Source organism: Tyto alba, unplaced genomic scaffold, assembly GCF_018691265.1.
Source record: "Tyto alba isolate M040663 unplaced genomic scaffold, T.alba_DEE_v4.0 Super-Scaffold_29, whole genome shotgun sequence".
Classification (NCBI taxonomy): domain Eukaryota; kingdom Metazoa; phylum Chordata; class Aves; order Strigiformes; family Tytonidae; genus Tyto; species Tyto alba.
In genome coordinates this window covers 4,129,129-4,151,502 of record NW_024881303.1, presented here as the reverse complement: position 1 = coordinate 4,151,502, position 22,374 = coordinate 4,129,129, and the positions used below count along the sequence as shown (strand labels likewise).

The 22,374-nt window shown below is 40.4% G+C and overlaps 1 protein-coding gene across 2 annotated transcripts in view; it reads left to right on the top strand.

Moving 5' to 3' along the window:
- The window catches only part of DDHD1 (DDHD domain containing 1), a 65,255-nt gene that overhangs the window by 28,201 nt on the left and 14,680 nt on the right, over nt 1-22,374 (top strand). For both annotated transcript variants that reach the window (XM_042799256.1, XM_042799255.1), the window contains 4 exons: nt 1,140-1,268; nt 3,088-3,235; nt 12,336-12,442; nt 12,594-12,700. In XM_042799256.1, coding sequence (XP_042655190.1) covers nt 1,140-1,268; nt 3,088-3,235; nt 12,336-12,442; nt 12,594-12,700 — 491 coding nt within the window. The remainder of the gene's footprint in view (nt 1-1,139; nt 1,269-3,087; nt 3,236-12,335; nt 12,443-12,593; nt 12,701-22,374) is intronic.

Sequence of the window (22,374 nt, the reverse complement as noted above, 5' to 3'; positions counted from 1 at the left end):
AACATCTAGCTTAACGTGGCTGGTTTGTGCTCTAGCAGAGTTAAAATATGAAATTGTGATGGCTCAGAGTTTCTCAGAATATTTTTAGAAGAGTATAAAAAATTCATTCGAGTGGCATCAAGTAGGGAACAGGTTAGAGTTCCACTTGTTATGGAAAAAACCCCAAAGCCAAAACAACCCTTCTGAGTTTTTGCATGACTTTGGACTTTTTAGCAAGACTGATGACCCTTTTAACACTTTTTTTGTCACAGGGATATTGCTGCTGTCAGTTCTCCAAATGCTATGTATCCCATGTTAGATGAGACCTAAGCAGCAGATTCCAGACTCAGGAGAAATCTGAATTACTAGTAATACAGCTGTGGTACTGCTTTGCTCAAGCAAACTCTAAGCCTTAGATGAGAGATTCTGACTTGCATTATAACAGGCCTGCTGTGCTTAATCCTGACAATCAGGCAGTGTGTCATGAGGTTGGTCCCAGCGCTCAATCAGTTCCAAATCTGGAAAACACAATAACTGCACAAAAAACACTAGAGCTCTTAGTGGCTTTTGAAAGAGCTAGATTCTGTTCTGTGCCAGAAATTACTCATTCAGAGGCTTTCTCACTGAACTGCATTTCCAGCTCCTAGATATTTCTGAAAGGAAAGAAATGTAATGGAGATTTCTAGTAATGGAGCCTTGAAAGCCTCTGTGTTACTGCAGAGTACAGCCCAAACCAATGATCTCGCTGTACAGACACAGGAGAGAGAAGATAGTGAAATTGCTCTTTTTCTAGTGCTGAGAGTGCATGGGTCAGCCACCTGGTCATCACACCAATCTGCAGTATTTCAGCATGCATTGCCCTGCCACCCCCTGTTTTTTGTTTTCAGCGAAGGGGATATTTTGGAAACCTACCATCCCAAAATGAGGGTGAGGGAGAATGATGCAAAATGTCCTCAAAGGTGGTCGCCAAACTGCTGCTTGTCATGGTCAGATTAATCCTAAATGTAAGAACTTTTCAAGGTAAGAAGTAACACAGAGTTAGGTATAAGGGAGCTCTAGATTTTAACCTGTATTCAAATTACTCTCCCCTCTCTCTGTTTGATGAGGCTTTTTTTTTCCTCTTACCCATCTAAACTAAATGTTGTTCCTTTTTGCTGCAGCTATTCATAGTCTAAAGTTGAGTCGCAACCATGTGGATTGGCACAGTGTGGATGAAGTGTATCTTTACAGTGATGCAACAACATCTAAAATTGCAAGAACTGTTACACAAAAGTTGGGGTTTTCCAAAGGTAATATTTCTCAGTGTTTGTAAAGAATATTGTAAATACTAGTATTTTAAGTTTGTTACTTCAATGCTAGAGGGAGATTTCTAGTTTGAAGTTTTAATATGTGACTTAGCCCACTTTGGCCATTGCAGTTTTTTTATAGAAGAATATATTAAGGTCCTTAGGTGGTTGTACATAATCATAACTCGATGTGAATAGGCTATGACTTCTTTTTATTATATATTTTATTGTTATTTTGAATGCAGCAGTTAGCATTACATAATAAGTATATGAAAATACTGCAGTGGCAGAGTCTAGCAGCTGCAATATAAGAATTACGGTTCCCTTTGCAACCTTAACTTCACCACTGTGCACTTACATACTGTGATGCATTCCTTAAATACATGATCATGCCTTCGTCTCTCACCACCTCTTGCCTTTTTTCTGTTCATTAAACAGACATATGAACTGAGAGGAGGGGTAAAGCATTGAGGCAGTAATTGTTTCCAGTAGGAATCCAGACTCATGTAAGATCAAAGCTACCAGTCATAAAGCCAGAGAGGCTGAGATGGTTGAGAGAGGATGGTCTCTCTGAAGCAAAAGACAGGTTATTGCCAACCTAGAAAATTGGAACTTGTCCTCTCTGGTGCTCCTATGCACTGCTGGACATCTACAAAAATAAGAACATACACATCTGTTTTGTGCCTTGGTCTTTGAAGAGACAAGATCAGGTAATAGGTTTGGCTTTGATCTTCATGCCTCTGTCCTGTAATTAATGCCCTCTTACCCCACAGGGTTCTTGGGTGGATACCTATTAAATGTTTGCCAAAAATTAATATAATTCAATGCTTCAGTCCCAGAAGAAATTAAGTATTCTGTATCCAGAACATGACTTGAATAGTGTGTAATAAATAATAAGGAAGATCTATCCTCAACCGTTTTGAGGGGAGAAATATCAAATAGAAGCCCACTTGGTAAACAAAACCTGTCCTGTGTAAAAACTACCCTTAGCATTTCTGTGGTGTTTTCCTCCTCTTTAAAAACAAAACAAGTTATTTGTTTCAATTTTTGTGGCGGGGAGTGCTGCTGCCTTCCTCTACGTGGCCATGCAAAGGGGTTGGTGGACTCGCATGTGGCCAGTGCTCGTGCAGGGCTGGGTCCTCTCTATGGGCCTGTCACTAGAGGGGGATGGAGACACACCGTGCCGGTGGGTTTCTCAAGCCATCTGTGGGGCACGGAGACAAAACCCAGATTCGCCTGGGTAATTGACTTTTGGTTTGGCCACTGGATTGGAGAATGGATGGGGAAATTTGAGGTTAGATCAGCTTGAAATAAACCATAGGTTTTCCCTGTCAAAATGAAAAATTGTAAAGCTTTTCAACCAGCTCTCTTAACTGGGTCAGAGAAAGAGCAACAACGCTTACTAGTTTTGTGGCCACATAATTTCCATAATCCTTCCTTGCTGTGGGAATAAGGTGGAGAGAGAAGGAAGTTTAATGATTGAGACACACAGAAGAAGGATATTGTGTTGTAAAAGTGGATGGACAATTATACAACTGTTTTCTAAAAAATTGCTTTTCAAAACATTTCTGAAATTAGTTATCTTTACAGTGGAAATGGCTTAGTAATACATTGATTGATACAATTAATATCACCGAGTTGCTCAAATCTTTCAGGAGTTTAAAATTGCAGGTATTTAAAAATACATGCTATTCCTTTCTGTATAATCTTATTTTCAAAGTATTTTAATGTAGTGGTGTGAGAAAAGTCAAGCTTCTGTCAACATATGAGACCACTGCACTTCATAGAATGTAACTGATTGAGGATAATGTTTTTTCTACAGCTTCAAGTAGTGGGACAAGGCTACATAGAGGCTACGTAGAAGAAGCTACGTTAGAAGACAAGCCACCACAGACTAGTCACATTGTGTTTGTTGTGCATGGTATTGGGCAGAAAATGGACCAAGGAAGGATCATCAAAAATACAGCTATGTGAGTGCTTCATAATATTTGTAGTACCAACTCTAGCCTGAATGTAAGGCGGATGTCATAAATGACAGCAGACTCTTTGTTTTAAGCTGTATCTTTTCCTATTTCTTTCTCCTCCTCCTCTCCCCCTAAGTCATTAGTCTTTATATTGTGGGTATGCTACTTTCTATGTCAATTTGGATGTATGGACTTAGTGAAAGAAGCCGCAAGCCAGAAGAGAAATAAGAGCAAAGATATATTCTCTTTTCACAGCCAACACTTGCAACTTGCAGGGGACTGGCCTGTGCATTTCTAGCACCTGTGATCAGTGACATTGCTGAGCAGGGAGAGATTTTTCATTTGGTCAAAGTCAAGGGGCATCTCCCTTGTTCCTGCCAGTTGTCAGAAGAGAGGGCAAGTGAAATGCATACTGGTAGGAGAGGGGAAATGGTGAGCTAGCGGGAATGTTGGCGTTCCTAACAGGACAGAGTTATTTCATACAGTTGGAAGCTGTTGCTGTGAGTCTGCTCATCAAACACTACGCATAGGTGCCTGATAAAAAGTAAAACACGACTGAAAGCTCATCAGATCTTTTCATTGAATGTCTTTTGTGAAGACTTGTTTGCAAATTATGTTTGATGTGACATCTGAGCTAACTAAGAAGGCCAATTAGAGTGCTGGTGAATAAGAAGAGAAACTCCTGAGCTATTGAGAATGCTGTACCTGAAAAGACTTTTGAATATTAGAAAAAATTGTAAAGTCCTGATGACAGGATTGTGGCAGACAAGGTGGTGTTAAGGAATGCTTCATTAGCTGAAAGAGGCTAAAGAAGCATTAACTGCAGATCTGTATTGCACAGATGGTTTAGTACGTGTGTCCCCAAAAGTTCCACATTCCATCAAAGTTGACAGAAATAGTGACATACCCAGTGCCTCCTGTGAAAGTGTGAGTAGAGGTGGGATTGCTGATTTCGTGGTAAGAGCTTTGTGAACCTCCCTTTTAAATCCAGAATGGCAATGTAGGTCAGTGCTTATGTGCTGTCGCTGTGGTGTGCACCACCCAGTCAGCAAGCTCTTGTGTTCGTTCAGCTCGTTGTTCCACTCTAAGTGTCCTCTGGTGTGGTAGAGCAGACCTCTTGATGTCACTGATGTGTCACTTATCTCAAAGCAGCAACCTGCTATTCCCTACTGCCCTTGTTCTGGCACTTCCCTGCTCTTTTATCCATGTTGTTTAAGAGTAAGCAGTCAAAACCAAAGAGAAAAAGATCCACAGCCCTTGATAAAAAGCTGAAGTCAGGCACCATAATAAATATAAAAACTTAAATTTTTGTAGGATGCAATTACACTGGAAATACACATATCCTAAATATAAGTTGCTGGTTTAGTAGCAACGAGAAATAAAACTTCCACCTTGGAATCACTAAGGTTTTCTGCTTTTTCATTCCTCCTACCACATTTTCCATTGAACGTACGTACAGAGGTCGTATGAGTGGATTAACTTCAGCTCAGGGCACAGTCCATAGGCATTAGTTCCATAATAAGTCCTGCTTTAATTGGCAGATCATTATGTGAAATCTTTTGTCTAAAAGGGAAACAAGACTTTTTGTGCTTCAGTAAATCTTGCTCATATCCTCAGGAAGTATCAGACAGTATTGCATTGCCTTTTAAAATGCTAATTATCAGCATAAATTGTGTATTCTGTACAAAATCTGCAAATGAAAGCATCATTTTAGATTGAAGTGGGTTTTGTTTTGGTTTGGTTTTTTATAGCTTAAAACATATCAGTGAGGAGCATCCCATATGTTCTAGGAAGAGATTTTTAGAAGAAATGTCTGCCAGACCAGCACAATGGCAGCTCTTACAAGCCATACTAGCACTTTCTTTTAGCACCTTCACCCATGATATATGTGTGTATTTATTTTTTTATTTTGGGGGTTTTTTACATTCTTTTGCATTAGGGACACAGGGTGTTGTGTTGCCTTTTGAAAAGTGATAAGATGGATAAAGAGAAATATTTTTTTGACCATTCACACTTTAAAGTAGAAGTTAAAGAGAAAAGACTTTGTGGGTTTTTTTTTTTTCCTTTTAAATGTACATTCTTTAGTAGCAAACCTGTAGTTGCAGCCATGCTAAATCTGCAACTTAAGCCATAGGTCTGCCCATCAGTGTCACTAATCCTTTCTTCTCTCATCAATATCTGGGTACCACCAGCAGATGAAGAAAGCACTATCAGCCCTCAGAGCTCATCGTTGTCTTGGGCTGCGTGCAGCTTCGAAGGATTTGGCTGTCACTTGTGATACCCATGTACTGGTGTGGGAACCTTGGGGTAGGTGGTGTGTGTGTCCCTTAAAAATAAAGAGTTGCTTTTGGTTTGGGCCCCAGGACATCTGGCAGGACACACTCCTCTGTGGAGTGCCACGAGTCCTCTCTGTGGACTCTGACACAGATGGGGAGAGAACAGAGATGGGGCAGGTTGGGTGAGGCAAACTGCATGACATCTTGCATTTTTTTTGTTATGGTGCTTGGAGGGACTCTGGGATCTGCAGAGGAGAATACTTCTTCAGGTGCTTTCCCTTTCTACCATCCACAAAAAAATCTCTTGTGCATTTTGTCTTTGCCATGTACGTTTACTGTTGCTGCTTTTTGGGTTCGTTCTACCCTGGGATAAAATTTTTGAATTTATTTCAACTTGTGTGAGAGCAACTCTTCAGTTCATTGCACAAAAACATAGCCTCACTTGAACAAGTGGTCCTAAAAGAAACAAAAAGGAAGAAAAAGTGCAAAAATACAGCTTATAACCCAGACATGGAATACTCTGTCTGTAACCCGGGCTGGTGAGAGACCCTACCAGAGCTCATTTGATATGCTTTGTCCTCAGATTACTGCTTCGAGAAGAAATTGGTACAGCTCATGTAATACATCTGCATCATTAGGCAGATCCTGTTGGTTACAGAGGTGAAAACAGAACTCCTCTTCCAGGGTAATTTTAAATTATATGCACTAATTTCATTAAGGACTGGAGTTCAATCTAATCATTAGTGTGATTAGACACTATGGTCGCAGGGTGTCCTGTAAGTAGGTAAATGGAAAAGATGCGTTTTATCGATGGTTGAATGAACAGGTCTTTGGTAGATGTGACATGATTTTGTTTCTTCGCAGTGTAGTTAAACACATTTATTATCTAAATGTAGCACAGCAGCTGGTACAACAAGCTGCTCCTGTCAGTGCTGATATTAACTGCAGAACTTGTCTGGGAAGAGACAGTACCTCCTCCAGGCCTGAGCAGTGATTCAGCTGACCTAACGTGAACGGAATAATGTTCTGTGAGCCGCTTCAGGAGCATAGGGATGATTATTAAGGAAGAAGATAGTATATTCTGTATTCTGTGCCATACAAGCTAAGATATTATGGCATAATGAATTTAATTGGAGGGGTTTTTATTTGCCATCAGGTACAGTATTCTGGCATTACTAGGTTTCTGATAAGGTACGCAGTTAACTTTAAAAAAAATAATTTGGGGATATCATTTTATTTTACTGTACCCAATTTCATCTTGTTATTTGGAATATTTTTTCACCAAAGCTGAATCTCTGATTTTGTTGAACTTGTGCTTCTAGACTGGGGGGAGGTGGTGGTTGTCCTTACACATACTAAGTAGAATTTAGGAATGTTGCTATCCATGTTTCCAAACTCCTTTAAAAATAAAAAAATCCTGCTGTTTTACCTGACTTAGCCTAAAGGTCTGACCTTTACCTTACCCTCTAAATTTCATCAGCACCCATGCTTGAAAATTGAATGAAGTAACTGTTCTGTGTATTTCCATAATAGCTGTAATGTGTCACTTCTTGGCTTGTCTTACCCTAGAGCTGGTATCTGTCTGCCTTTGTCTGAATCTCCTGTTTTGATTCAAAAATTATATTTGCCTGTGCTGCTGCTCGCAGCACTAAAATTGCTGTCTGCACAAGCAACATCATCTTCATGTTCCATAATCACCAATTACGTTTTTATTGCAAGTCCTATTCTAAAGCATTTTAATTGTGGATTATCATTATAATAATTACTTCAGAACAGCTATCTTGGTAGATTTCCAGTGGTATACAAACCCTTACAGAGTGCAGAGCCTCCCGAAGGCCTTTCAGCATATTAAATACGTGCTGCTGGAATCTTAAATCAAGATTTCCTGTAAAATTTTTCCTCTAATTTGGTAGTTTTGCTTATTTTCCATTTAAATGCTTGCATTGCATTACATACGTATTACATGCTTGATTTTCATTCTTCAGTGATGGTAATAATTGCATGTTCATGTAAAATTAAGTATTCAAATGGTAAAAATTGTCTTACAGGTTTCAACTTGAGCTTGTCTCACAAGCTAATTGAGAAGTTCAGCCCAAGAGGTAAAAGGTGATAGTTAGGACATTATATACTTTAATAGGATCTTGCTTTTTGTACATTTATTAATTACCAAACACGTGACTGCATATTGGATGGAAGCTGTAACAGCCTGTTCAGGACTTAGATGTATCCCTAGATCTGTTCTTGTTCCCATATTCCCCCCAGCCCTCATTTCTGCCCGGTGCTGCCCTTTCCCTGCTCACACCAGCGCAACGGGCTGTGTGGTCCCATTGTAAACTGGATCACTGCAGTTGATTCGAAAAACTGGAACCCCAGCCTGGAAGATGGGAGCGAGCAGCAAGGAGGCAGGGGATGACAGCGGGGACAGGGAATGCCCGATCTGCTTTATGCCAAAGCCAGCACCTCCCTGAAGGGCACGCTTGCCCGCCGTTTGGCAAGCAGTGCTGGGAGGGAGGCACTCTCACTTGGAGCACCTGGATCTTCGCAGGCTTGTCTCGGAGATCCCCTAATCAACTCACCCAGCAGCTCGAGTGCCTTTGATCATGCAGAGTCCCATTATCCTTTGAAAAGGATGAAGTATGAATCACGATCATGCTTGTTTTGTTTGCATCCTAGAATTTCCATCTGTCTTCTAAAGTACAGTGAGTCTGCCTGTGTCCTAGAGCAACAGTCTAAATGTGTCTGGTCTGAGAGCAGATGAATCCCTGAAGAACGGTGACAGAAGATGACTTCTGTCTTGCGGTTGCTCTTTGAAATCTGCCTTGAGTAACACTTGAGTTTGCATTTCTATGATGCAGCTACACTTTTGAAAGCAGCCTCCCTTTCATTTCCTCTGGCTTGAGCAGATCTCACTTTTATTACTCATGCCTGCTACTCTCACTTTGACTTACCAAATTTAGTACAAGCCGGCCCTGAGTTTCCTCAATAACTCATGATATTATTTCCTAAAAAGAGGCAATGAGTGCTCTGCTCCATTTGAGGGAACTTCAAGGTGGAGAAAGCAGAGTGGTGAAATAATTTACTGGTTGTGTGACCAAAATCCAGGGATGAATCTACATGGCTTTGCAGGCAGTAGCAAAAGGTTTGTTTTTTTTTTTTCATGGGGAGATCCATTACCCTATCTCTTAAATCAAGAGTTCAGAGTAAGACGTTGGCTGGTGTAATGCTTTTAAAATTAAAATTCATTCCCTGTTTCTTGGCTATGGATCATCTGATTGAAGAGAGTGTGCAAAGATGACTTGGGAATAAAATGAGTAACATCTTAAAGTCTGCAGGCATTTTTCTCTGTTACCAGCTATCAAGGTCATTTTAGAAATTTGTGAAGTAGCTGAAGCTAAGTTGCTTGTAGCTCTCCAGTTTTTAATGTAATATTTGATTTCTCCACAAGAGTAAAATTAGTAGCATAAGATTAAAAAAACTCCACAGCAATAATAATAAATACGTTAACGTCTCTGAAATATACTTGCTTCAGCAAGGATGTATACCTGTGAAAATATGGGTTTATTATTTTAATCATAGAAAGGCAGCCAAGCACATTTTATTTATGGTGAGTCTCAAAGTATCTATTTTCAGGCCATTACTTCTTGCATGGAAAATAGCAATATGTCAAAATGTTTTCTAAGCTATGCGTTGCATCTGCACCTGAGTGATTTTTCTTTTTTTAGAAAAATCATAAATTTTAGTTGTTACCATGTGTTTCAATGTATAGATTTAAGTAATTGTTGCTCTGGGGTCAATATTTCAACATCCATTCACAACGGAAAGGAGAAGAATTCTCTTCCCGTTGAGATGAGGATTTATTACTTCAGTTGGTGTTAATTTAGCAAATGAATAGAGGGACTTACAGTCTAATAAAATAGCTCAGAATATTTATTTAAAAAAAAAAAAAAAATAAAAGAAATAAACCCCACCACACCTTTATAGCAGAGCAGATAAGCATGTATGTAGCAGGTATATATGCTGGGGTTTTGCATGTGAACATCACCACATTGCTTGGCAATTACACCACAATTTTCTTTAGTATTTATAATATCAAACTATTGATCAAAATCAGTAGGAGGCATTTCATAGCGCCATTTGCTGTAGATGAGATGTGTTGCACTGGGAATTGTTCTGCTGGTGTGTTTTAGTGCCTCCACGATTCTTGTGATCAAGGAGATTGGTGTGACATCGCGGCTGTCAAATAATGAGAGAGAGAACAATTGCACCTCTGACAGTATTTGGGTAGTAACACTGAACTGGATTGCCTCAAAGTTTAGTGGATGGCCAAAAAATTAAATGTTTTCCTAACTACATAGATTGTAACCTGCAAAACTCCAGTCAGTAGTACTAACCAGCTTTGTAAGGTTAGTGTGCAATGCAGTGTGTCGTAGTAGAGGAGCACACCTGAAACACTGAGAAATGCAATTGCTGCATACTTGATTTGACATCACTGGGGGGGCAGTTAAAAACCCGTTGAAACAGAGCTTTTGTGCACTTCTACCAGAATGTATTTGGCAAGGCATAAGGACAACGCACACAGAGTTGGGTTTAGGTTTTCTAATGTACCTGAGTGCTTTTGTATGTTTCTCCATAATCATTCCAGCAGAAGTTGGGGACTATTCTGCCTGGACTGTGTCTGGACCAAACTCAACTGACGTGGGGGGAACCCTCCAGATCCAAGTAAAATTAGGTTTTGCATTGCACAAAATTTTGGTTAAGGGCACAAAGCTGGCACAGCTTTTAGGAGGGGAGACCTGAGGCTTTTCCGAAAAGCTTTGGCAGAATTGCTAGGCTGCACTCTTTTTTTCCAATCTCATATATTTGGCTTTAGAAAAGAGTCTTCTAGTTAGAAAAATCCTCTGTGTCAGTTTGCCTGTGAATAGCTTTAGTAAGACCTGGACCCTTTTGAACAGGAAGAAACCCTGTAGCTGTCGTATTTGAAGATGGGGATGTCAATAGCTCTAATAGTTATTTCTTCATAATGTTCTTCATACGGAAGTGTAAATAGTTTGGATGTGTTTTCCTGCAGTATTAGGACCAGCTTATTTACCAGTTCCTTCAGTTAAAGCAATTATTGCTATGTGCAATTCTGTGCTTTATTCATACAACATTTCTATGCTTCTCTGCTTTTAAGCCTAGAAGCTTTAGATTGCTGCTTGGCTGGTTTCCTGCTAAACTTACTGTTTCTGAATTCATCTTAGCTGACCATCATCCTCCTTCACGCAGAGAAAGTTAATCTGATTGTCAATACCAAAGAAGTGTTAGCATTTCCAAAGAATATTCATTTAGATTTTAGGTCCGTACATTTCCTTGTGCTAGTAATTCGGTGGCAACCTTGTGGAGGAGATTTGGGCAGCTCCTGACTTGATCTTGCAGCTACCTGCTGTGTATTGCTGACTTTGTTTTAAAGGGGGATGAAACTCAAGACAGGAGCTGGGCAAAGTTGTCTGTATGGGATCTCTGTATAATGCTGATGCCATGTTGGTGTAGGAAGGGCTCATCAAACGGAGCAGCTTAAGCGATTACTGTCTCAGGTGTTGGTAGTGATTTAGGCTAAACTGTCTCATTTCTATTGAAGGAGAACAGAGGAGCATTAATATATTCAAGGAAAGTGTCTCAACTAGGGGATTAAGTTTACTAAACTGCATTTGGACTGTTAGAAGTACAGATGGGAGATTAATGTCATCGTGCCTTTGGTTGTAGCAATCATTAAAAGGGGTTTGCTTTGAAAATAGGGGGAGAAAAAAAAAAACATGCTGAAACTCTGGGCTTTGCCTCAGAAATAACCCCCCCCCCTGATGCTTGGAACTGGGAACCAGCTCATGGAAACCCAGCACTGCTGCCCCTCGGTCAGATTTAGTTTGTTGTGCTCATCTTCAAAATACTGATGCTGTTGGGAGCTAAGGTTCCTGTAAAGGAAAGGAAAATATAACGCTTTCTCTATTTGGTTGCTGAATTTTTTTTGACAGAATGAATGGATATTTTACTAACTTGTATAATTTCATGGTGGTTTTCACTTTTTGGTGATCAGTCTTTCACACAGCACTAGTAAAATAGTGTTTTTAAAAGAATATAACATAGCATTATTCCCCTTCTCCTCTGAACAACAAAGAGGGTCAGATATACTTTGTGTCTGAGGTACTTTAAAGTTTCTCACATCCCTTCAGAGAAGTTCATGTTTAGATATGCTTTAAAAAGGAAAAGTCTTTTAAAAGGACAGTTAACCTGTCCATCTGCTACTGCAAGTTAAAATGCTAATAAATGATCCTATTTCTCATGCTGAGAGCTCTCAAGCCTTTCAATTTAATATGTGAAATTAAAATAGAATTCTGACTTTTCAAATAGTATTTTTAATAGTTTTCTTTGTATTTAAAAGCACTGAATTATCTTCCTTACATACTGGTCTAAACTGTTGATTTAAGTGGATTTAGGATTTCAAGGCAGTGGTAGAATTTTTAATTTCCAGTTATATTATACTCCAAACCCACCAGAGTTAACAGATACCTTTCAACTGAATTTAGGTGGTTTATGTTAAGCCCATAGTGTAATACATTTAAAGTCTTTTAGACTCTTTTGACCATGTAATGCACAGAATTTTTCATTATCTGAGTTTACGTACTTTATAACAAAAGCATGAGGTTGAGGTAGTTACCTATGTTAATAAGCATGCATTGCATACTTGAAAAGTAGTAATGCAAGAAATGTGTTGTTGCTGGATGCATTGGCTTTATCTGATGAGAGCATCAACAATAATCTTTACAGGAACATGCTCTTTTTTTCTTTTTTTATAGGATGCGAGATACTGCAAGAAAAATAGAAGAAAAATATTTTTCTAATCTTGCAACACATGTTGAATTTCTTCCGGTTGAATGGAGGTCAAAACTTACCCTCGATGGAGGTACATTACTTGGTTCTTTTGCTGTTCCAGTAGCTACAGTCTGCAAAATTGTCCCCAGAAGTTTCATGCAGTGCTTTCTACACATGCCTTGTTTGGATTCTATGGTTCTCCTGCATGTAACTCAAGTCTCTTTTTTTTTTTTTTTTCTTAGACACTGTGGACTCCATTACTCCAGATAAAGTACGAGGTTTAAGAGATATGCTGAACAGCAGCGCGATGGATATCATGTATTATACAAGTCCTCTTTACAGAGATGAAGTAAGTGTGGTTTTATGCAAGTTTTACTAGAGCAGGGCATAGAGGCTGAAACAAACTGGACTTAAGAATGTAAGCAAAGTTTCCTTCTGAGAGACCCTGCATGAAGAATACTAACGCTCTGTAAGTATGTAGTGGTCATCCATAGTAATCAAAATACAGAGTTTTAAGAGTGAGAGGAGTAGAGAAACAGCAAGAAGTACAATCAGTGTAATTATTTAGAGCAGAAACGGCTGTCTAAAATGGGTCTGTATCAGCAGCTTAGAAATGGGAAGGTTTTTTACTAATTTTCATGCATCTGCATGTTCAGAGCAATGGGCCTCCATAGAGCTGAGATTCTTGATACCTCTTGCAAAATCTGTGGATCTTTGTCATTTCAGTTTTGTCAGTTCTGCAGTCAGATGGGATGGCAGCACGTGCAAACATGTCCAAACCAGTTTTAATGCATTTGTGTACACTTGCCTTGCAGAAAAAAGCAAGATGACCCTCAGTTGCCTGTTTGTTAGGGGACTGTTTGTATACTGGACACTCCCATCTTACCTGGCCACATCTGTGTAGGCACATATATGCTTTAGTCTGTGTAGCTGTAGAGTGACCCCATTAATCAGAGGGGAAAAGCCTTGAATAAATCATAAAGTGGCCTGCAAAGCATGTACAGTACATCACCCCAGCAGCATCCTTTGTGTGTCACACTTCTGGAAACCCCTATGGGGATGTTTTAGGATTAGTTTCTATATAAACTGAAGTTTTTTTCTCTATTGCCTATATTATGTGTGGAGTAATGGTAATCTTTTTGCAGCCTTGGTGCTCTGTGCATGGTTAGACTGGGGCGGGGTGGGAGGAGAGAGACCTTCAAAGCTTACATGGGAATGTGATGCTACCTTTCATTAAAATTAGCTATGTTTATCCTTTAGACTGGCAACATAATTTTAAAACATACTACCTAAGAATACTACTTTTTGTGTTAGCAGCAACAGTGGTGAGGTTGCTGTGAGCCTTCTAAGCTTCCAACACTAGCAATAGGTGTAGCAAAAGTTGTACCTCTCTTGTTGCTCAGTCATGCCAAGTTCATTGTTCAGGGCTCCTGGGTTCTCTGCTGCGTATCAGGTTTCTCTGTCTATTGAACTGAGGCCAGCATGAACTTTTGTGACAAGCGATAAAAACTCCTCTGGCAGCTTTAAAACAGATTATTTTTAAACTGCATTAGAGGCTTGGCGTGTCTGTGGGCATCCTATGGGAAATAGATTAGTGAGTAAAGGTCAGGTATGCTGGCCAACAATGCATGAAAAATTTAATTCATTGATCAGTAGAACTGTAGTTTTGCAGGTATATCACCATCCCTCAACTACAAGAACTGACAAATAAAATGAGTGTGTTGTGGCTGTGCTTAGATCTGATTACAAAAGACTACGTTTTCTCACTGAGTCAAGGGAATCTTCTTGAGGTGCTTGCAACAAGTTGATCATTACCTTACCGTATTCAGACTGCATGGATAAACCTTACAACTTTCTCAAAAGCAAAGTTGTACAATTTGAATTGTCCAAAAATCAAAATGCTACTACAAATTAAATTTTAAAACCTTGAAGAACAGGTTTCTGAAATGTGTCTTTGGTGTTGCAGCCAAAATGTTTGTGATGCAGATTTTCTTATTGTTCATTCAACTACAGGGTTCGTGTTCTGCCAGTGAGTTGTCAGGGATGTGACTTCTTGTTTGATTCTGCTCATTTGGTTAGAAGGTGTGTAAAGCTCATAGTCATTAAATAGTTTTTGCATATTTTTTACCGTTTATTTTGCCTTTACCTACAGAAAGGAGACTTGGTTTGGATTGGGGTTTAGGTTTTTTTGGGTCACTCTTCCTCATTCCAATTTATTTTCTGTGACCTAACTTTGCAGAGTTTAAACACAATAGTATCTAGTTGAGCATTCTTCTGGAAAAACAGTTGGGTATTTGCCCATGTTCAGTGTGGAGCTGTTTTGTGGCACTTTGCCCTGAGTGCTCATTCCAGCTCAGAAATGAGCCTTGTCTTCAAGTATTCACATGGTCACACTTTGCTCAGAATTAGTATTCCTGCTTGCCACTTCATCAATCCGACCTGATTCTTTGTGTACTTTGGGCACTCCTAATGCTTTCCTTTCCATCCAGAAATCATAGAAGTATCTCAAAAGGAGCTAATTAAACTTTGCTGTGCTCCTGTGAAATAAATTGAGCAGCGCAGTGAGTTCAGCCTAGAGAAGAGTAAAGCCGGTATTCACCTGACAACACTCAACTGTACTTTGATACGAATTTTCTTTCTACTTCCAAAGATTTTCCCCATATCTGAAAGTAACATAACTGCTTCTTTAAAGCTTTTGACCACTCTTTAAACAACTTGTTAAGGTATTTGCAAGTGGGTAGCACTATCTTCTTTCAGGGAGAAGAAGCCTTGTCATATCAGCTTTCGCATGAGATAGCAGAGAGCTGTTTCAGATGCAGCTGAATTGCTCTGCTAAGCGTTACGGGAGCGTGGTGGATGACCCCCTCTCTGATTTCAAGTATTGTTTCTTCTGCGGCGTGGTAGGAGAATATCCAAAAGGTGCCTCTGACTTCTGACGTGTAACGTGATACCAGACAGGTATTAATAATTCAGTACAGCCCTATGAACATCTCAGTCTGGTCTCGGAGTTCACTCTGGAGGATGTCTGCAGCCAACAGATTCAACTGTGGTGTTTGTGTGTGGCTACAAGTGAATTGTGCTGTGCAGGTCCTCACCTATACAGTGGTCCACAGTGAGTAATACAGAATCACTCTTTAAACATTACACAGATAATAAGGAAAAGCAGTAAGTTGATATTTTGATGCACACATGTCTATTTCTAAAAGAACAATCATTTCACATTTTAATTCTGACCCTTCTAGTGCTATTTATGGTAATGTAATCTTGGGTTTTAATGTCTTCAGTGGGTGACTTCGTTTCACATCTGTGTCACTGTAGCTTCATATTTCTTTAATAATAAATGGATGAAACAGAGATTAAAAAGACTGATGCACAGTAAATTTAGTGTTGTCACCTTCATTATATTGTTAAGTGCTTATTTTGCTGATCTTCACTGTACTTACTTGCAGGCTAATTGTAGTTCTGTAAATTATTGATATCTGTCTTGGCAGAAAATGCCTTTAGCACAGGCTAAATATTATTTACATTCGTCATCCCAAGATCTCTAAAGATTTAGTGCAAATACTGCAGTAGCCCCAGAAGATTAGTAGATGTTTATGGATTACCTCCGCCACAGGGAAGAGCGGAGGGTATTGAACATTTCTCACTAGCTAAGGAGAGGAAACGAAGAATCCAGGGTCTGGGAGGTGGGCTTGGCATTGGAGGTGTGTTACAGGCTTTAGGAGGCCAGGGGGAATGCAGTGTCATGCAGCCAAGCTAGCATTGCTCCCTTGGGCAGACTTCACTGTCCACCTTGTAACGGCTTGATGGTTTGCTGTTGTACACGTATTAAAAAGGAGAATTAATGACTACACTCTAGAAATTCAGGACAAGTAATAACTTTTACTAGAGCGTTCTTCCCTCTTTGATACGAGGTTTTGCCATAGAAATGTCCTTCTCCTATGCACTCCTTTCAGCAGTAAAAGGCAATTGTTTTATGTGTGTTTGAAAACAAGAGGGATGCAAAGCAGGAAATGTTTAGCTGAGACTATTTCAACACTGGTTTTGCTTATTCTGTTGAACCTTACAGTCAAGGAGCTGCTTGGCAGCACTTTCATATCTTGCTTAATTCATTTGATTGTACTTGAATATATTCTCAACTTTATGAAGTGATTGGTTACTGGTTTTGCCTGAACCTAAACTTAGTCTTGAACAAAGTGACTTGGTTAGAAATGGGTTAGACTCTGGTTTTCAGTGGAGGCAGGCATTGAGAGAGAGACTTGGGTCTGGGCAGATCCTTTTTCTGTAACATCACTAAGACATGTGGCCATTCCTGTCTGTTCACGCAGCTTGTTCTGGCCTCTCATCTGTTGTTGTGACACTCTTCTGGCATACATCAGTGATGCCGTCAGGAAGTGTGACAACTGTTGTATTCGGGAGGGTCAACAGTCTCACCATCTCTGCCTTGTGTGCTGGCACGTTCTCCTGGTTCACATGAAGCAAACGCTCCTTGTCTTTGCTTTCATGGTCCTTTACAATTAATCCTTGAGCTACAAATCTTTTGTTGTCTTTTAAGGACCTTCTTCTACCTCCAGCTGGCTCACACACCTTCTTATTGCCTGGTTGCTGAATTTCAAACGAGTCTGTACTTTCTCCTAGAGTCCTCTTGACATTTGGAGGGAGCTGCTTGCATAACTCAGTTCTTCAGATCTCCTTAAAATTCCTTTCCCACGAAGCCTACAAAAACAGTCATGCTATTCAAGCTGGAGGGGTGCAGAGGTCAAGTTTCCTGCACTCCCTTTTCATATGTAGCTAACCTTATTTTTTTTCTCTTGGGCTTCAAGCTGTTCATTTTGGTAGATTGTGCAGTGGCTGAGGGTCCTGTGGAGATGGCAAAGAAAAAGGACCTCTGAAAGTTACAGCAAGGGGGTGGTCAGAACTGAGAGCAGTCTCAGAAGAGGACAATCAGCATAGCCCAAGAGGAGAGCAAGTGTTTTTGTTGGCTTTGACAGATCAAAGATGTTGGGATTGAAGCGCTATATCAAAGTTTTGGCAGCAAGTGGGTCATTGAAGGTTTGAGCAAGAGCAGCACAAGCTCTGCGTTACTTCGGTGCTCAGGGTGCCAGCAGGGGTTTGGTACTCCTTGTTTTCTTGAATAAGACTCATTTCCTGGATATTGAGGGGAAAATGTAATTTTCTACCCTGGAACTTTTGGCATGCACTGAAAAACCCCTTCAACCCCAGCGATCTGCCCGCTAGAATGTGCAGGGGGGTGAAGTTCTTCCTCCTGCCTGGATCTCCTTAGTGTGGTTCCAGGGGGTGTTTGTCCACCATACACACAGCCGACTTCCTTCTGCTTTGCAAGCAACAGGCATGCTTGTTTATGCTGGTGTCTTGCAAGGCTTCTTTTGCGTCAGAGGAGGAATGAACAGCTGTTTTGGATGCTGGTACCAGGGATTTAGAGGTTTGGTTTTTTCCAGCTCGGCACAGGATGCTGTTACTGTTCTGCGCAAAAGGGCTTCAGCCAAGGCAGACGGCAGCTCTGGATGTTTCACTGCTTACACGGTTACTTGCTCCCCATCATGATCCAGCAGTTCAGGCTTACCCAATACCCAAGAGGTGATTAGAGACATGATCCTTCTGCCTTTATTACCAGCCTTGCCACAGCTCCTTCTTCTGCCTGAGATGAGAGTGGCGTGTCTCCTCTGCCTCAGACTCCCGTCTCATCTTTATAAAAACACATGCCCTTGCCACCAGGATTCCTGACTGGGTGGAATGGGCTGTTATTTTTTTCACTTCTTGGAAGCCATATATGCCGGGCAGGCACGTAACTGGAAAGCAGTGGAAATTTTTGGCCTGATCAAGTCCAGCAACCCGTTCCTTGTTTGACGGTCTGGTTTTTGGCTTCCCCTCGAATTGCACAGCTGTCATGCTGGCTCTCTGTGAATGTGCAGAAAGAGCATTCCTCACTCTGCCTTTAATTTGGTTTGTGAAGGGCATAGAGCATTTAACCTCAGTTTGTCAGAATATAAGCTGATGACTTCTGAGCAACTTGATCCTGCAGGCTTGAGTTTCCTGCATGGAAGATTTATTGGCAAAACTTCAGCTGATAAAGGGAGCTTCAGGCAACTAGTAATCAATCTCCTTCTCGTGAAGTAAAAATGAAACACGTTCCCAGAAGAACTTCACAGAGAAACAGCAGTGTACCACATCTGCTCAGTTGTCCAGTGGCATTTTTTTTCCATTCACCCTGTTTTGCTGAGATCTTTGACTGCTGGAAATCAAGTCTCTCCCTTGCCTTTTAGGACCAGACTAGAACGTGTAGAAAGCACATCCATCTCTTGGGTGCTTCTCTGTCAAACTCTATCAAAGGCTGTGTCTCAAGTGCCTGTGCTTCTGTCGGTATTGAGCAGGTCTGAAAATGTAATGGTATGTAAGGGCTCTCTCCCCAGCCTGAGAATTGTCGAGTGCTTCATGTGCCTGATTATGAGTTGCCATAAAATTAGTCTTGGAAATTTGACTGCATTAAAAGCTTCAGGCATTGCAAAGTCCTGCTTTATTTGTATTTCATTTTCTCTGGGCACCTATGAGTATTTGCAGTAGTGCATCTTTGAGGCTTGTAGGATTTTAATCCTGCATTGAAACAATTGATCTGCTAAAGGTGCTTAGGAAATTTTTCCCTAAAAATCAGAACAGGGAGAAAAGATTTTTCTGAGGAAGAAAATAGGAACACTGGAAGACTTTTCTGTACCTTTCTTTCAGATATTGAAGTGTCCTCAGGCTGATGCTAAACTAATGCTGTGGTAGAAAGGTCAGCTGGGAGGAAGGGATTTTGATATGGCTATTTTTTGAAGAAATAGGAAGTGTTCCCTTTGTTACAGTGGTTTGATCTGTTCAGTAACAGACATGTAAGCATGCTGCATTTCACTGGTTCTCCTGGAAGAGCTGAGGGTAACAGAGCAGAGCGAAGCAGCCAGCACATTAGCAGTCAGAGTAGCAAGCAGGGTTTGTGGGAGCAGCTGCACAGGAGAAAAAAAAAAAATCAACTCAGTTGATTGCTGCCACATTTACTCCTTTGTGAAATATTTGAGCTTGTTTAGTCTGCGGGAGAAGCCTTAGGTGATGATAATACGGGTTGGACAGCAACTCAAGGAAACTCTAGCCTTTTTTGGGGGAAAGCCCCACGGAAAGCCCTGCTGGAGGTGGCTGCCAAAGAACAGCACTGCTGAAGGGGCTGGAGAAATGATGCTTTGTGAATGTTCAGTCCCACTGGTCCCCAAAATAAGCTGGGAACTGGGAGGGAGCAGACGAGAGATGAGATGGAAAAGAGAGGGAGGGAAGGGTCTGGTCATGTTCTATTCTACTGTTCCAGGATTTTTTTTTTTTTTTTCTGGATGATTCCTGCTTTCCTGTTTTCAGACAGAAACAGCAGGTGCTTCCTAAGCACATAATAGATCCCATAGAGCGGCAGGCAGCGAGGCTTGGGGTTGGCAGAAGCACCAGGGACACCAGCAGGGAAAGGGCTCCCTTAATCGGGAAGTCGTTGGATGTAGGTACAGTGAGAGCACAAGCTGTCAGTGAGCTCTGGGTGAGGAAAACGACAAACTGTGGTTAAAAAATAAATTAAAAAATAAATAAAGCAGCTCTTAAAGTAGGTTTTATTTATAATGATGTCATTTAGGAGTGATAAAATTTGGTAGGTAGTTATATTTGTCATGTTTAATTCCAATATCAAAAGTCACTGATTTTACCAAATGTAAAGACAATTGGTGTTTATAGCAGGTATTTTTATATGGAGAGTTAGCATATATATCAAACTGTAAGTACAAGAGAGATTTGAAACCACTTCATGTTACACTTGCTGGACTAAAGCCCTTTTCAAACCAAGATTTTCTTCTACAAGTTAGAATGTTGTATGCTTTTTAAGACTAAGAAAGCAAATCAGGATTCAATATTATCTTAACTTCATATACTGTTTAACCAAATAATTTTTTAGCTGGGACTTAAAATGAAAATGCTTTTTCTTTTCCTTTCTTTTTTTTTGTTTTCTCCTTACTGTATACTAAAAGGTTCTGCTTCTAATCTTAGTACTTATACAGAACTGTTGGCAAGATACAAACATCCATAAGCGCTCCCTGTAGGTGGAGTGCTTCTGGTTTTGTCATAGCAGGAAACCAGACCATTCGCAATGCCTGAAAATCTGGAGGCTTTACTATAGCAGACCTTCTACTCTACAATTAAGTTAGGTAACCAGTGATTGGGAGTTTGGAAACAATCTCGATCAGATGATTTAGTTTCTGGTCTGCAAACTTCCAAATACACAGCTATTTGGAAATCCGTGCACAGTTTCTTAGGTGCTCTCCATGCTTTTGCCTAACTTTTTGGTATCAGCATGTTTTTAAAGAGCAACACAGTTAAAACCAGGGTTGGACTTGGTGTCCAACCAGGACTTCCCAAAAATATTCTGTTTTATGCCCCCAGACTGCAGGAGAACAAGACCTTTGTAATGAAATGCCATAAGATTACTTACCCACTCTGTGCCTATGGGCTGTGGGGGAGACTGACATAATATCATTCTTCCTGGAAGACACCTGCTTTTCCAGGGAAATAGGCTGTGCAGAAGTAGGGTACAGGAGAGTAGGGTACAGGGCTGTTGAGCAAGTTGGGCAGGACACTGGCAGTGATAACTTTTATGCAACAAGAGACTAAGGGAATCAGTTGAGTAGTTGTGCATCTTACTCTTCCCACCACAGAAAAAAATCTGGGGACAGTGAGGTAAATTAATACAGCTTATTTAAGATTTCTCAAAACAAGATGGCATTACTCATCTCCCTGCTGTACTGACAGGGATGCTGGAAGCTGTGATGAGTCCAGCACTAGTTTGCTTGGCATTTTTTACACTGCCAACTCTGAAACCTGAAGCCAGCACTCCATCCAGGAGTGTCTTACCATATGGCTGGGGGTCCTGGGCTCCCTGCTGCGGTCCCTGATGGCAGGACGATGTATGTTGGCTCCCTTGGAGGGTACCACAACAGCCAGCCACGCAAACTGCTGGATATCAGCATTCCCTCATTTCACTGAGCTCCTGGCAGGCATCCCAAAACACTTTGATTTCGACACATCTCTGCTATTTTATCCTGGGTTTTAATCAAAACCTTTTCAAATGGAGAAAACGCTAGCCAGCCAAAGCTAGTCCTGATTTCTATTTTCAGCTCCAACTCTTGCTAAAACCTCTGCCTCTTTGTTCATGTGTGAAAGTAGTGCCCAAAGACTGTATAGAGCCAAATGCAAGAATAGGCAGCATCACAGTCAAAAATACTTGAAAATGGGTATTATTATATTTATTTCTCCAAGCTGTTGCAAGGCTTTGTTAATCATTTCACAGTCCTTTAGGCATAGGGTTTGATGTGTGGATTCTCACTCAGTAAAATGTGTATCAAACACTGACAGTCCTAGTACCACTCATATTTATATTCAGTAATGATTCAGGCTCTTGAAAAATCATGTTCAAATTATATGTTCTGTAGCTTTAATTTCCTGTTGTTAACAAGGGAATGATTTGCAGTTTCTTGTTTGTCCTCCTCTGTGCCATAGCCTGGAAGCATTGCTCAGTTACCATGCTGAGTTTCATAAGCAAAGCTGCCTTTTTTATATTGTCTAGTTCTTAAATATCATGACTTTCAACATTTCTCTCTAAAAAATACTTTCTGTGAATCCGAACATTTTTATGCATGAGGCTTTTTTTTCTTTAGCAGCATCATTTCAGTCTAATTCCTTTGGAAGAAATTACAATGGGTGCAGTATGGTAGGAGGGGAAGTGGGACAGAAAGCTGCATCTCCTTGTAGCCAAGCAGTGGGCAGAATAATCAAAGACTTGATGAGTTCAAATATGCTTTACAAAGATCCAAAAGCAATTTGAGGATATTTACCCAGAACCCATTTAGTCTGTCACTGTAGTATCTGAGCATATCCATTTTAGTGCATTTATCTTCCCGGTTCACTGCAATGAGGTAGGAATGCTGTTTCTCACTTTGATAAATGAAA